Genomic DNA, 12,952 nt, shown 5'->3' with positions numbered 1-12,952 from the left:
ATGGGGTGCAATCTTAACAAGTAATGTCCTTTCGACAGCAGCAGCACAATATTGGGTCCGGGTCATGGCGAGATAAGTAGAACGAACTGTAGCCCTCCCAGATGCATACAGAACGGCAGATTTCTTCCGCCCAGCTCTTGAAAACGTGGCAGATGCGATCATATTTGGCCGGCTTGTATGCAGCTGCATGCACAAACAACGTCTAGCTTTGTTAGCATCACAAATATTCCAACTATCTAAAAAATTTTGTGCATAGAAAATTATATATTTTATCTCCTTGCAGGTAGGTCATCTTATTGCAATCTTTCTTACTTTTACATTCTAGATATTGCAAATCTTCAAAAAGAGATAATACAAAGAACAAAAAGATCACAGTTTTAAAAGGTTCATCATTAGCTGTAGATGAGAAACTAACAGTTACATATTATGTAGTACTGAAATGAATGAGAATTCAGAAAGGCACTGTAAGTTTACACCTTATGTACAAATTTATATATGTGTAGAGAGAAAATACCGGCAGAGATGATGAGGGCCAGAAAGGAAGCCAAAAGCAGGGACCTTGAGAGAGTAAACATCGCCATCTTCCTGAGAATCTTCAACAGAGGACAGAGTCTTATATAGGCATTGCAGTTCAGTGCCAGAACCGGGGGGTTATAACTTATAACCTATGTAATCATTAAATTTTCTAATCATTACTATTCAGCAGTAATCTAACTGAAACTCTACATTTGTATCTAATTCTAAATGGAGTCTCAGGCATAAGAAGTTTCTTCATTTGATGATGTTTTTGTTCGGATGAGAGTGGCTTGTTTTGGGAACTGACTAGATTCTTTTGTGTCTATTAATGTTTGTTCAAATCTAATAGAGGCACAATAGAGAATATATATATATATATATACTTTAAAGAAGCATATAAGAAAATAAGAAAATTTTGATGGGTATACATGCCAAAAAGAAAAACCTAAAATGAACGCTAATGACTAGACCCAATCATGTTCTTATGTCTAACAAGCTGGCAGAGAATGTGATATGAATATCTGATGATATATGTTAGCAACTACTAATTAGCATTATCAATCAATGAATGGGGACATCCTTTCCTGCCATGACTCCCCTTGTTTTGGAAATATTCTAATGACAGCTCCTCTACAATAGTAATTCAAATGTGTTTATATATATATATATATATATATATATATATTTTTTTTTTTTTTTTCAAATGATAATAGAATTTGTATTATAATTTTTAAGTAAATTTTATATTAAGGATATCTTTGTTTTGTCTATTAGATTATATATATATATTGTTAAGCAATATACATATAAATATCAACTATAAAGAGAACAAGTAAATAAGAGATTTTTATAAAAAAGAAGAAGATATATACAATAAAAATATCCTTTTTTTTCTACATATAGTGATATAGTGTGAACCAACGTTTGACTTGATCTTTAATATATATATATTTTTTCATAAGTCATGAACTTGTAAGCTAATAAAAAAATACTAAATATTAATTTAATTAGAGGAGTTAAATAACCTTTGTAATGAGCTGATAGAGTCCGGTCACTGAGTCAATGTTTAAATCTTATCCTTATCATCCACTCACCATCTCCAACTCCAATTAGCAATCGAAATAAAAAGCAAAAGATTGGAAAAGAAAAGGAAGAGAATAAGGCTTCATGCTATCTTCCAATGTTGCAAAAATCCACCAACTCTCTAAAGTTTGCAACTCCACATCGCATCTCAAACAACTTCTCGCCCAAATCATTCTTTCCAACTCTTCCAACCACTCTTCCTCTCTCGCCGCACTCCTCTCCTTCTCCGCCAACTCTTCGCATGTAGATCCCCACTTCGCTGCTCTTCTGTTTGACCATTCACCGCTCCCCAATGTACTGTCCTACAACTATTCGATACAATCCCTGGCTGACGCTCGGCTCCCAGATCAAGCTTTACTTCTCTACCTTCGGATGAATCGGAACAATGTCACCCCTGATAATTTCACGTTTACCTTTCTTCTCAAATCTTGCTCGCTCTTGTCGTTCGTAACGACCGGTAAAGCCTTCCATGCGATGATTACGCACTTGGGTTTTTCTTCAGACCCCTATGTCCAAAGTGGTCTGATAAGATTGTACTCTGAAGTCGACGAGATTGTCGATGCACGTCGCTCGTTTGATGAAACGCCTGAGAGAGATGTTGTTCTATGGAATACGATGCTTGGGGCTTATGTGAAATGTGGGTCGTTAGAATTAGCTCGTGAATTGTTCGAAGAAATGACACATAAGAATGTTGGCTCTTATAATGCATTAATTGGAGGCTATGTGAAGTTTGGAGACTTGATTAGTGCTGCAAAGTTGTTTGAGAAAATGCCTGAGAGAGATATTGTGTCATGGAACACGATGATTGGGGCTCATGCAAAATCAGGAAATGTCGAGAAGGCAAGGGAGTACTTTGATCGTATGCCACAAAAGAACATTGCTACATGGAGTGCTATCATTTCTGGGTTCACGCAGAGTAGCAGGTTCAGAGAAGCTCTTGAACTGTTCAAAGGCATGTTGGCCCAGGGGATGAGGCCTGACCAATCTATTTTGGTCAGCTTGCTGTCATCATGTGCTCATCTCGGAGCGCTTGAGCAAGCAATGTGGATTCATAGCTACATTACTAGGCAAGGATTCAAAGTGGATGACTTGCTTGGTTCATCACTGATAGACATGTACTCTAAGTGTGGGATGCTACTGGGGGCGCAGCTAGTGTTTGAGGGACTAGAGAAGAGAGCTGTGTGCTCTTGGAATTCAATGATATATGCTTTGGCAATTCATGGACATCCTCAAGAGGCAATAGAAGCATTTGAAGAGATGCAAAGATCACAAATCCTACCTGACGACTTAACATTTGTAGCTATTTTACGCTGTTGCTCTCATGCAGGGTTAGTGGAAAATGGGCGTGAAATCTTCAGTAGCATGCATCAAGTTTATGGGATTACTCCAAAGATTGAGCATTATACTTGCATGGTTGATCTTCTTAGCAGAGCAAATTTATTAGACGAAGCCCGAGAGCTTATTGGGTCGATGCCAATGGAACCAGATGTATTTGTATTGGGAGCACTATTTAGTGGGCTAAGGATTCATGAACAAGGACAGATAGCCTATGGCGAAGAAGACTTATGTACTGAAGTTATGAAGCTGAGGCCTAGAGACAGCGGCGCCTTCGTTCTTGTATCAAATTTGTATTCTTCAGTTAATAGGTGGGATGAGGCTAGGAGTATGAGGAAAGTGATGGAGGAGTTTGGTGTAAGAAAGAATCCAGGATGTAGCTTGATTGAGGTTAATGGAATGGTTCATGAGTTCTTGGCTAGTGGCAGAAAACAAGCCAGGTCCAAACAAGTGTATCAGATGCTAGACAATGTATACAGAGCAATGAGAACAGATTGTTTAACTTGATGTCTTCTTAGCTTGTTGTCTTCTAATCTCACAGGCAACAACAATACCCCTCTCTACTCGTCTCAAAGGTATAATAGCATTAATCAATAAACTCCTACTCATTACTCCTAGCAGAAGAAATTAACATAGTTGCTGAGTAGTCCCCTCCAGGAAAAGCTTAATGCCATTTTGTGATGAGGGAATCCAATTGTAGGTTGTAGCAATACTTTCCTGGAGAGGATTAGGATAGAACTATGTCAATTCTTCTTTTGAGGGAGAACATATTCACATTAGGCCACTAAAAGGTAGCATATACTGTGAGATACATTGGCCCACATGACCCACTTATACTGTAATGGAATTTGGATGGAGGAGTCTTGTGGTTGATGTTATGTGACCTCGAATTCCAACAACACTCAAAAGATATTGAGAAACCACCATTCCTTTTCCTTTCTTGTGCATCACCCAAAAATATCTTTGCTAAAAATCTCTTCTCATCACAGATGATGGTAGTATTCGACAAGATTAGCACCAAAAAAATTGGCAAGATCTAATCCACCCATTGAAGCAATAACCCAGCCTATCTGAGATTGACACGTGGCTCGATCAGGCACGTTCGGGATCCTGTGCACCGCCATCAGATCTGGTATACCAATCTCAGAGCTCAAGGTTCCCCCCCCAACTCCCCCACCCCCATTTCGTTGCCAACGCGCGTCCTCCATGATCTATCCTCGCAAATGACAATTTTGCCCTGAAAACTCTATTTATTCGCTGACCTACCCTTTCACCCGTCGCATTCCGCAGGAAATTTTTAGGGTACGAGAATAACCACACGGCTGATCGCCAATTACAACGTTGCCCTTCCCCGTCGCTTCAGGCAATGCTGTGACCGGTTGGTTCCCCGGCTAAATTGACTCGTGACCCGTGGAGGACAGGTTGGTCATTCAAAACTTAGTGATGGCAACTCAGTGATTATTTGGAAATGTGGGGGTGTTAATTGGTTAAACGGACATATATATATCCAGCTCGGCCTCTTTCCATCTGGAATTCCTCCCTCAAACCCCAAATCCATCTCTCTCTCTCAAATCTCTTCGAATCCTTCTCTACTTCTCTACGAGCTCCGGCGTTAATCTCCGTCCCTTTGTAACGCAGAAGGGTCGGATTCCGGTGACCTCCCACAAGTTTCTCCTTCCCCGTTCTTTGACCTCCTCTTTCTCGCGTTTTTACACTTTTGCCCTTCACCTCTTGTTTTTTTTTTTATACACCCGACATCAAATATTAGTGTTTTTTAATTATTTATCTTCTTTTCCTTTCGGCTTCTCTTGTCCCATCGCTGACGTGGCGGCGACGACCCAGATGTCGAACTACACGCGTCGCGAGGGGACACTTGGCGCTTCTGGGAAGAGGAAGGACCGGGACTCGTCCGATCCCCAGCCGAGCCATGCGATAGCCAAAGCCGAGCTGGCTATTGAGTCAACTCAGAGTAATAACAAGCTCTTAGCCGGTTACTTGGCTCACGAGTTCCTCACAAGAGGCACTCTGTTCGGGAAACGGTTCGAGCCAAGCCGGCCTGAGTCAGCTCGTCCGGCGCCGGTCGACGCTGGGCCCGAGCCGCCCAAGCCGGGGAGATCGTATGCGGACGTCTCGTACCTTCTGAAGGAGAATGGGGCCCACTTGCCTGGCGTCGTTAACCCAACCCAGCTCGCTCGCTGGCTCCAAATGTGACGGTCAAAGTCGAGCCGGCGGTGCACCACACCGGTCAAGGAGGACACGTGTCGCGAAACTTTTGGATGTTAAAAGTGGGGAAGAAAAGAATTCGACGTTTGCATGCGTGATTCTCGAGGTAGTGAGGATCACATCTACCCTTCTCTTTTTATGTCAGTTAAATTGTAGTCGAGATTTTTCGTTTAATTGTTATAAGTTTCTTGCTTGCATTTCTCTAATTCTCTCCATCTTTTTTAGTTATAATATAGCACTGGTTAGCTACAATATCTAGTTATCTCAAGGGTTAAATTGTTAAAAGTGAAACGTATTCATCATGCACGTGTTCGTTCACACGAGGTGTTTGGAATGGATGTGATTGAAAATTTTGGGTCTTAATCTTATTTATCAAAATACTTCATATTTCAAACGTAATATAAAATCTATGTTTTCGAAACTCAACGAAGTTCCAAGATTTTATTCCAAACGTATAAAATATTAATTTCATCAATGTTTTATTCTTATTAAGAATACAAGTAGGAATGAGAAGATTATTTCTTAATTCGTATTTACCTGTTAATAAGATAATTAAAGTAGACTTTAATTAGAGAGAGGTTTATTATTATATTACAATTGAATAAATTAGAGTAAAATATTAAATTTCAAATTTGAATGAAAATAAATACAAATCAAATCTTCTGATCCTTTATATTCAAATATTTATATATAAGTTCGATGTAAAACGTCAAAAATATAAGTATTTTTTGGCGGGTATCACACTGTGTCCAAATTAAATCCTCTTAGCTAGAGTTTTAGATAATGATTTTGGAACGTGAGCCATATAAATAAATAAGTTTATGAGGAGACCTAGTTTACTCAAATTAATACTGAAAATAACCATAGATTCATTTAGTACGCGTATGAAACATTAGATCAATGGTTCTTCAATGTGCCAAGTTCCTCTATTAAATCGGTTGATGTAGATGATTAAATTTGGTGCAATATACACTGCGATTAATGTTTACGTGGTTGTGAACTCAAATCGAATCATAGAGACTTTTGGGCACATAGAAACTTAAAACAGATTAAGAAGCTCCTTTCGATTGCCTGAAAGCAATGGAAATGTAATCATATCAAACAATTAAAGGTAAGCTAGCTAGCAGAAGTTCTTGAGATGAGTTGTTGGAGTTCATATAGCAGGCTTGGCCGCAGCCTTGGCTTCTTCTCCGTTGCCAGCGACGGTATCCTTGACCTTTTGGAAGGTTTCTTTGGTCGATCCCCAGGCGTCTTGGACTGTTTCCTTTGCCTTTCCGCCATGGTTATTTGCTCTTCCTATCATCGTGCCTGCTGCCTCTATTGTTTTGTCAATCACCTGATCATCATCACCATCATCAACATCATCAGATGGGGGAGGAGTTCATCAATCATCTATATGAACACAGGCAATTGAAGAAAGGAGTAATACTGCATGCAGCTACGTGAGAATGTGTTGAGTAAAATTATTTATCCATAGGTTCTACTTTCTCTGTGTCAGAATTAGTAGAAGTGCAACTTATGCGAACTGCTATAGTAGTAGGTGTTTGCTTGGGCTATATTAATAGCCAAAACGCTCGGAAATCCTAGTATGAATGAGAAATACTACAAACTAGCCATAAGATTTGAGCATTCGATGACATGCCAAATAGGTCGGCTCTCGCCGCATCTCAATCCTTTTTCCTCTCCCCTTTAGCACCTTGCATATAGATAGCTACTTCTAGCATTTTCACCAAAGAGATGAAATACAATGAGGTTTTCCTTATGATTCTAATATACCTAGAAATGTGAGAATCAATTGCAAATTGAAAATAACAACATGCATGTAATCGCTTTTGTGACAATATAATTAAGACGCAATGCTTATCCCTTCAACACAGTGAGGTTGGATTAAGTCTCTTACCTCCTCTTTCTTTTCAGATAATTTCCAAGTGGGGCCTAATAGTGCATTATAAGGTATCAAGTATTTAATTGAAGTTTAAGCTTTACCTTGATTTGAGCACGTCATTCTAATAGATACGGACAAGAGTCGGTGAGATCCTACTAGATATTCTATGGGGAGTTTGCTTTATGTCACTGTCCACTACTAGTGCATACTCTCGTCTTGTTTAACTACCTTGTATATTACACAATTAAGTTGGAAATTAGATTACTTTTTTTTATATATTGTTAGTGAAGAGAAGAACCTCATCAGCAGCCACATTGACCTTCTCCCGGATATCCTCTGCAGTCTTCTTCACCTCATTGGCTGCATCTTTGATGTTCTTATGCGTTTCCTTGGCCTCCACCTCTGCACTTGCCTAATGATAAACAAAGCTACTAAAGTTATTTTGTGACAAAATTGAGCATTTTAGAAAGCTATCCTAATTGTACTAATCTTATATGTAATACAAATTCGAGCAGTGATTCATAGCATACCAATGAAATAGATTTATACAACCAATTAAATTAACTCCAAAATTTTAAATAGCAAGTTTGTTCAAAATCTCTTTAAAAAAACCATTGTGGAAAGTTTAACTAATTGAGAAGAAGAAAATTTGTTCTGATTCCCAGGACCACGCGAGATAGAAGAAAATTTATTGATACTTCGGATCATTTTTATAGAGTATCGTATAATTTCGGCTGTTGGATGAACAGAGGGGAATTAGAGAATGTGGAGGAATTTTAAACTACCTGCAGAGGCCTCGAGGCAGCAGTGACGAAGAATCTAGGATAGCATGGGCTTCTTCTAGCCATGGGTAAGCGGAGCTTGGCAAAAATGGAAAGGGAAGCCGTGAGGGACATGCTTGCCATGTTCTCTACGTTCCTGTCCTATTTCGTCTTCGTCTTTGGTGAGTTTTGGAACAAAATGGAGCCTTTCCTTGTGGTAAACTGCAACATAGAGATTTTATAGATCAGAGGAGGGAAAACAACTGAAAATGGCCACGTGGCATTGGCACAGCTGGGGTCGTATTTTTTTCTGAGAGTGAAGAGTGCAGAGAGTGACATTCTACAATGAGTCCGGTGTCTACGGTTCATTCAGTTACTGGAAACTTTTGACTTGGCCTTTGCATGGATTGCAACATGGCTTCAAACCTTAAAAAACTCTCCATGACGCACTTGTCTTTTATTATTTTTTGCCCATTGCCACGATAGAATTTATCTCCGGAAGAAGGAAGTATAGAAATATATCTAGTAAACTAAGACTGAAATGGAACTCATCTGAAGGAAAAATGCAAGATTTGGAAAAAGAAAAGGAAAGCATTTGGTCTTTATACTTGAACAAATACACGAACAAGCCATCAAATGCACAATCACGGAAACTGAGGGGGGGGGGGGGGAGGATAACTTAATTGCACATTTGAAGAATAAGAATTTATCATTTCCTAGAAGAATTTTCCGACAATAGTTACTACATTTGTTGACGAATTGTATGACAACTTTGCAACTGCAAAGCAGCCAAAGCTTCACAATCTCCAACAACACCAGAAAGTCTAGAAAGGTTTTGCTTACACAAAACAAACTAGTGGAAATTGGCATATTAGAAGCAGATAGCTGCTGCTTGACAAAGATTCAAGAATGATGTATATTTTCTTTTATGTGCCTATCCCTGCTGCATTGGCACATTCAGCCGCCCATGACGTTCCATCACTCTTCTTGTGGCGAGGGCCGCGGCCTCACTTGCTCGGAGAGTCCCAGTGGCCATGATTGCAGCAAACTCCCTGCTGATCTCTTCCTGCACTCGGCTCCTAGCCTCCCCAAGTGGATCCACAACTGCAGCTTTCTTCGTCTCTGGATCTGCAATTGGTTTCGCAGCAGACGGAATTGCACTCCCACTCTCCCTCGGCTTATTAGGACTCTCAGCATCAGTCTTAGGCATCGGTTTAGCAGCAGCAGCAGGAGGCCTGAACTGCGGAGCTTGAGGAACTGCTCCAGATCTAAGTGTAGTTTCTAGCCTCTGAATCATGGGTACTGCACAGAAGGAAAGACAACCAAATTAGAAAGATGGCGTCTAAAACTACAAGATAGAGCAAAGACAGGATATCGGATGACTCACATATCAATGCACCCATCGGGCTGTTCATCACGTCATTCGGAAGTGAAAGGATGTAATCGGGTATGGTCGCGCCGACCAAAAATTGAGCAAGCTCATTGCTGAAGTTGTTGCAGTTGTGTCTTAGGAGATTATAGGTCTCTGCAGTGTAACGTGGACTAATCTCCTGTAGGTATTCCTCAAAAACCTCCTTGGGCACATGCGTCACCCCGAGCTCTACCGCCCGCATAGGAGCTCCATAAGGTGTTCTTCCTTCTGGATCCTGTTGGATGCCTGCTCCAAAGTAGTACTCGGTTCCATATACCACCACACCAGTATGCCTGTTACACTAAACAGCTTAGGGGCTAAACATACCTACAGAAGTATAACCCAAGGGAAAAGAACATCTCATATACAAGGAAATACTGTGTTATGATGTTCCCACTGTTCTACAGAATTTTCTGTTTAAAGGCCATTTCTAAGACTGTGAGACGGAGTCAAACAACCAGAATTTTCCGCATATGACCACTGCTAACTTCTTTAAAGGCCATTTCTAACACACACAATCTAGGAGAAATAAAGGTACTTGTCTTCCAAAGGCACCACATGAAATAAACCATATAACAGGGTTGTTAATTCAAATAGCAAGTAAAAGAGTTAGAATAAGAAGAGGGACTTCTCAGTTTTCAGGTAAGTTGATCAACAACTGTCACAAGCAATGCCAGTCAAAGATGGTTTATGAAGGAGAATGAATTAGTGTCTTTTCCGAGCAACTATAGGTTATCCATGCTTGTTATCCAAGTAAAATATTGTGCATGCTAACAAATAACATTCATTGTTAATCCACACATGTAAGACTTCTCCCAAATAATTATCCTGTCTTCCTGCATTAACAGGATCCAAAACCACATAAATTGACTTGATCTCCAAATAAACATATCAAACCTTTTATGCAATGAAAAAAAAAAAAAAAAAAAAAAAAAACTATAGTCACTGTGCTTTGACAGCGCCCTTTTCTAGAAAAAGATCTATTCTAGACATGTATTGCAATGGCAAAACCCATGACTCGCATATATCCAACAATGTAAAACTGGCAAACTTCTTATATAAGATCACATCAACTTCAAAAAGTATTGGTATATGATGGTATTGAAGTCATCTATACAGAAACTACTTGGTCTTGATACCTCAAAATCCTGTTATCTAACTAAAATATCTATAAACAGACAGGATACAAGCAGGGTCCGATCAAAACATGCAAGTCATCAAGGACGATTGCAGTGATACAAAACTGTCATCTAAGATCCCATCACCCGCTGTAGTCTATAATGTAACTTCAGGTCTCCTCCATCAACCACTGCATCACTAACCTTAATTCTTTACCTGAGTCAAGCATCTCATCATCAATGTGGGAATTTAACTCCATCTGAGGACGTCCTGCATTAAATATAATGGTGCATTCTAGGTTTCCTAAATATCCACTAAATTTGACACACTAAATTTGACAATCAACTGGAAAAATGGAAAGGCCAGTATTGCAACTCCAAGAAATTATCCGAGTAACCATGACAAATGTGACAAAAATATGTCATTGTACCTTTTAACTATATAAAAAATGTAAATCAAGATATAAATGATTTCTTAGTTGGGTAAGACTCTCAATGAATTTCAAGACAACACAATAAAGGAGCCATCTAAATTTTCTTCCAATGGTCAACAAGTAATACATTTTCTCTTCCACATCTCCAAAGAAACTAAACTGACATGCCTACTCCTTTCCACTTTTTTTTGTTTCACATGCATATGGAGGTTCATACATCAAATGCAAGAAGATGCTTACTCAGCACTACCTTGCGGAAGGCGATACATTCACTTAACTTCAGCTCTGGCAGGCTGACACCTTGCCTCTCTAAATCTCTGAGTACCAAAGTACATCTAACTAACATAAATCATTAACCCAACATATAACAGGAAACATGCTCCAGAAATCAAAATGTGGAGATTTCAATTATACTTTCATATTGAACATCATTAAACTTTCCCTGAAACACTGTTCTCTGTAGCTCCATCAATCGATATATGATAGATCTATATGAATTTACACAGGCGTACACTACCAAGATCCAGATCAGCTACCACTTTCTCATGACAAATTGGATTGAAATAAGACAGATTATCAAAGATTTACAATTTGTGGTCTCTAAGAAGACTCATGAAAGCTTAGACCTTTTTAAGCATTTTGGTCCTGACTCCTGCAAGACGTGCAGTAACTTTGCTCTGCCTACAAGTTATTTTTCCCATTTTTTGTCCAATAATGGCGTGGCTTGGTTGATGGTAACTGTTGAGTGTATTGATTAGATGATAGCGAAAATGAATAGGCCAAAAACAGAAGATCAAGTAGCTAGAATTCTGAACTCTGGAGACCGAGTGGTTGAACAGAGACAAAGACCGCCATGGCGATCAGGACATTAATAAATCCTTCATATATACCGAAAGAAGAATGAAACATACGTAAAGATAAGAGCAGTCACATATCCAGCTGAGACACAACAGGATGGACAGGACTATAGTTAGGCCTCATTTTTCTTAACATTATTACTGTCTAATTAAAATGATGGAAGGTGGAGCAGCATTATCCCGGTTTCTTGATCCTAAATCAAATCAACAAGCACAATACACTCCATTTATTTATCATGCCCATGAGCCATAAAAATTAAAATGATGGAAAATACACGTTAAATTTTGGTTGCTCGTTATAACAAAGTATATCCTGCTCTAGCATACGCTTACCATATGGCTTCAATAGCTTTTCCCAAAAATGTTGTCGAAAGCTGACGAGCAAGCCCCTGGCTTAGATCGTACACATTCAACTTGACCTTGAAACCATCCTACATCAAGCATAGCAAGCATTGCAAGCATTATTCAAAACGTCACACTCACTGATCAACAGAGTAAAATCACAAGATCAAACACCTTCTTCCTACCTCTGCCATCTTTGCGAAAGCACAAAGCGCCTTGCCGGAGATTTTGGTGCAGAAAAACCTTAGGAAAAAGAAAGAAACGCGTTAGACAAATAAAATACGACATTCTCTAATTATGGGCGCAAACCCAACTGATAGTTTCAACAGAGGAGGAAAGAACACATCAATGAAACCAATCAAAACGCCAACTTTAGGGCGAATTATTCTACATAAAAAGAGAACCAGAGAAAAGGAGCAACAAAGGTAAGGGACGTTGTTAAAAACTCTCAAAATCTATCAATAGATTACCCCCTTAAATCAACCTTGAAAAAGGAGGAGCAATCTCGAACCGAAATTAACCAAAAATACAAGAAAAATACGAAAAATATATATATTCTAACAGTAAAAGGTAGAAGATCAAAGAAAAGAATTACCTCGCGTAGAACAAAATAGAGGAAGGACGACTCAAACGACGATCGGAAAGGAAGGGGATCTCGTGTTATATAGGCTGGTCTCTCCCACGACAGTGGGAAGTTTCTGGGTCCTGCGGAGCTTCTAGAAATTTCTCACCGTTTACTTTCCCCTCCTCCGCGTGCCAAAACGGCGAAACCTACTCCCCATGGGTCCCAGGGTAGACTGGATCATCCGAACGGCCCACAAATTATGGACCGGGCGCAGCCCATGAGTAAGTACTAAACAATTTTGCCTATGATAACTATTTAGAGTTGAAGTCTATTTAGAGTTGAAGTCGATCTTATGACCACCTTGATCGAGAGTATTTACTAACAATTCTACTAAAGTTAGTGTACCAAAATATTGATGACTT

General features: G+C 39.4%; 4 protein-coding genes across 4 annotated transcripts; 2 read left to right on the top strand and 2 right to left on the bottom strand.

Annotated features, from left to right (window-relative positions):
• Nucleotides 1–1,683: 1,683 nt before the first annotated feature.
• Nucleotides 1,684–3,441, top strand: LOC140784006 (pentatricopeptide repeat-containing protein At3g29230-like). Its single transcript, XM_073131185.1, has one exon. It carries the CDS (start codon nt 1,684–1,686, stop codon nt 3,439–3,441), a length of 1,758 nt encoding a protein of 585 aa, XP_072987286.1.
• Nucleotides 3,442–4,776: 1,335 nt separating this feature from the next.
• LOC140784005 (uncharacterized) lies at nt 4,777–5,145 on the top strand. The gene has a single exon (XM_073131184.1). It carries the CDS (start codon nt 4,777–4,779, stop codon nt 5,143–5,145), a length of 369 nt encoding a protein of 122 aa, XP_072987285.1.
• Nucleotides 5,146–6,204: 1,059 nt separating this feature from the next.
• LOC140784816 (uncharacterized) lies at nt 6,205–8,046 on the bottom strand. The gene is made up of 3 exons (XM_073132382.1): nt 7,828–8,046; nt 7,341–7,454; nt 6,205–6,493 (listed from the first exon to the last, which is right to left on the bottom strand). Exons 1-3 carry the CDS (start codon nt 7,945–7,947, stop codon nt 6,311–6,313), a joined length of 417 nt encoding a protein of 138 aa, XP_072988483.1. The 5' UTR covers nt 7,948–8,046; the 3' UTR covers nt 6,205–6,310.
• A 447-nt stretch (nt 8,047–8,493) lies between these two features.
• Nucleotides 8,494–12,692, bottom strand: LOC140783837 (uncharacterized). Its single transcript, XM_073130916.1, has 5 exons — nt 12,561–12,692; nt 12,151–12,208; nt 11,957–12,054; nt 9,191–9,507; nt 8,494–9,105 (listed from the first exon to the last, which is right to left on the bottom strand). Exons 2-5 carry the CDS (start codon nt 12,157–12,159, stop codon nt 8,738–8,740), a joined length of 792 nt encoding a protein of 263 aa, XP_072987017.1. The 5' UTR covers nt 12,160–12,208; nt 12,561–12,692; the 3' UTR covers nt 8,494–8,737.
• Nucleotides 12,693–12,952: the final 260 nt, after the last annotated feature.

This window comes from Typha latifolia, chromosome 3 (assembly GCF_019914945.1).
Source record: "Typha latifolia isolate L0001 chromosome 3, TyphaL0001v2, whole genome shotgun sequence".
NCBI classification, from domain to species: Eukaryota; Viridiplantae; Streptophyta; class Magnoliopsida; order Poales; family Typhaceae; genus Typha; species Typha latifolia.
The sequence above is the reverse complement of the archived record's forward strand: the minus strand, read 5'-3'. Positions and strand labels throughout refer to the sequence as shown.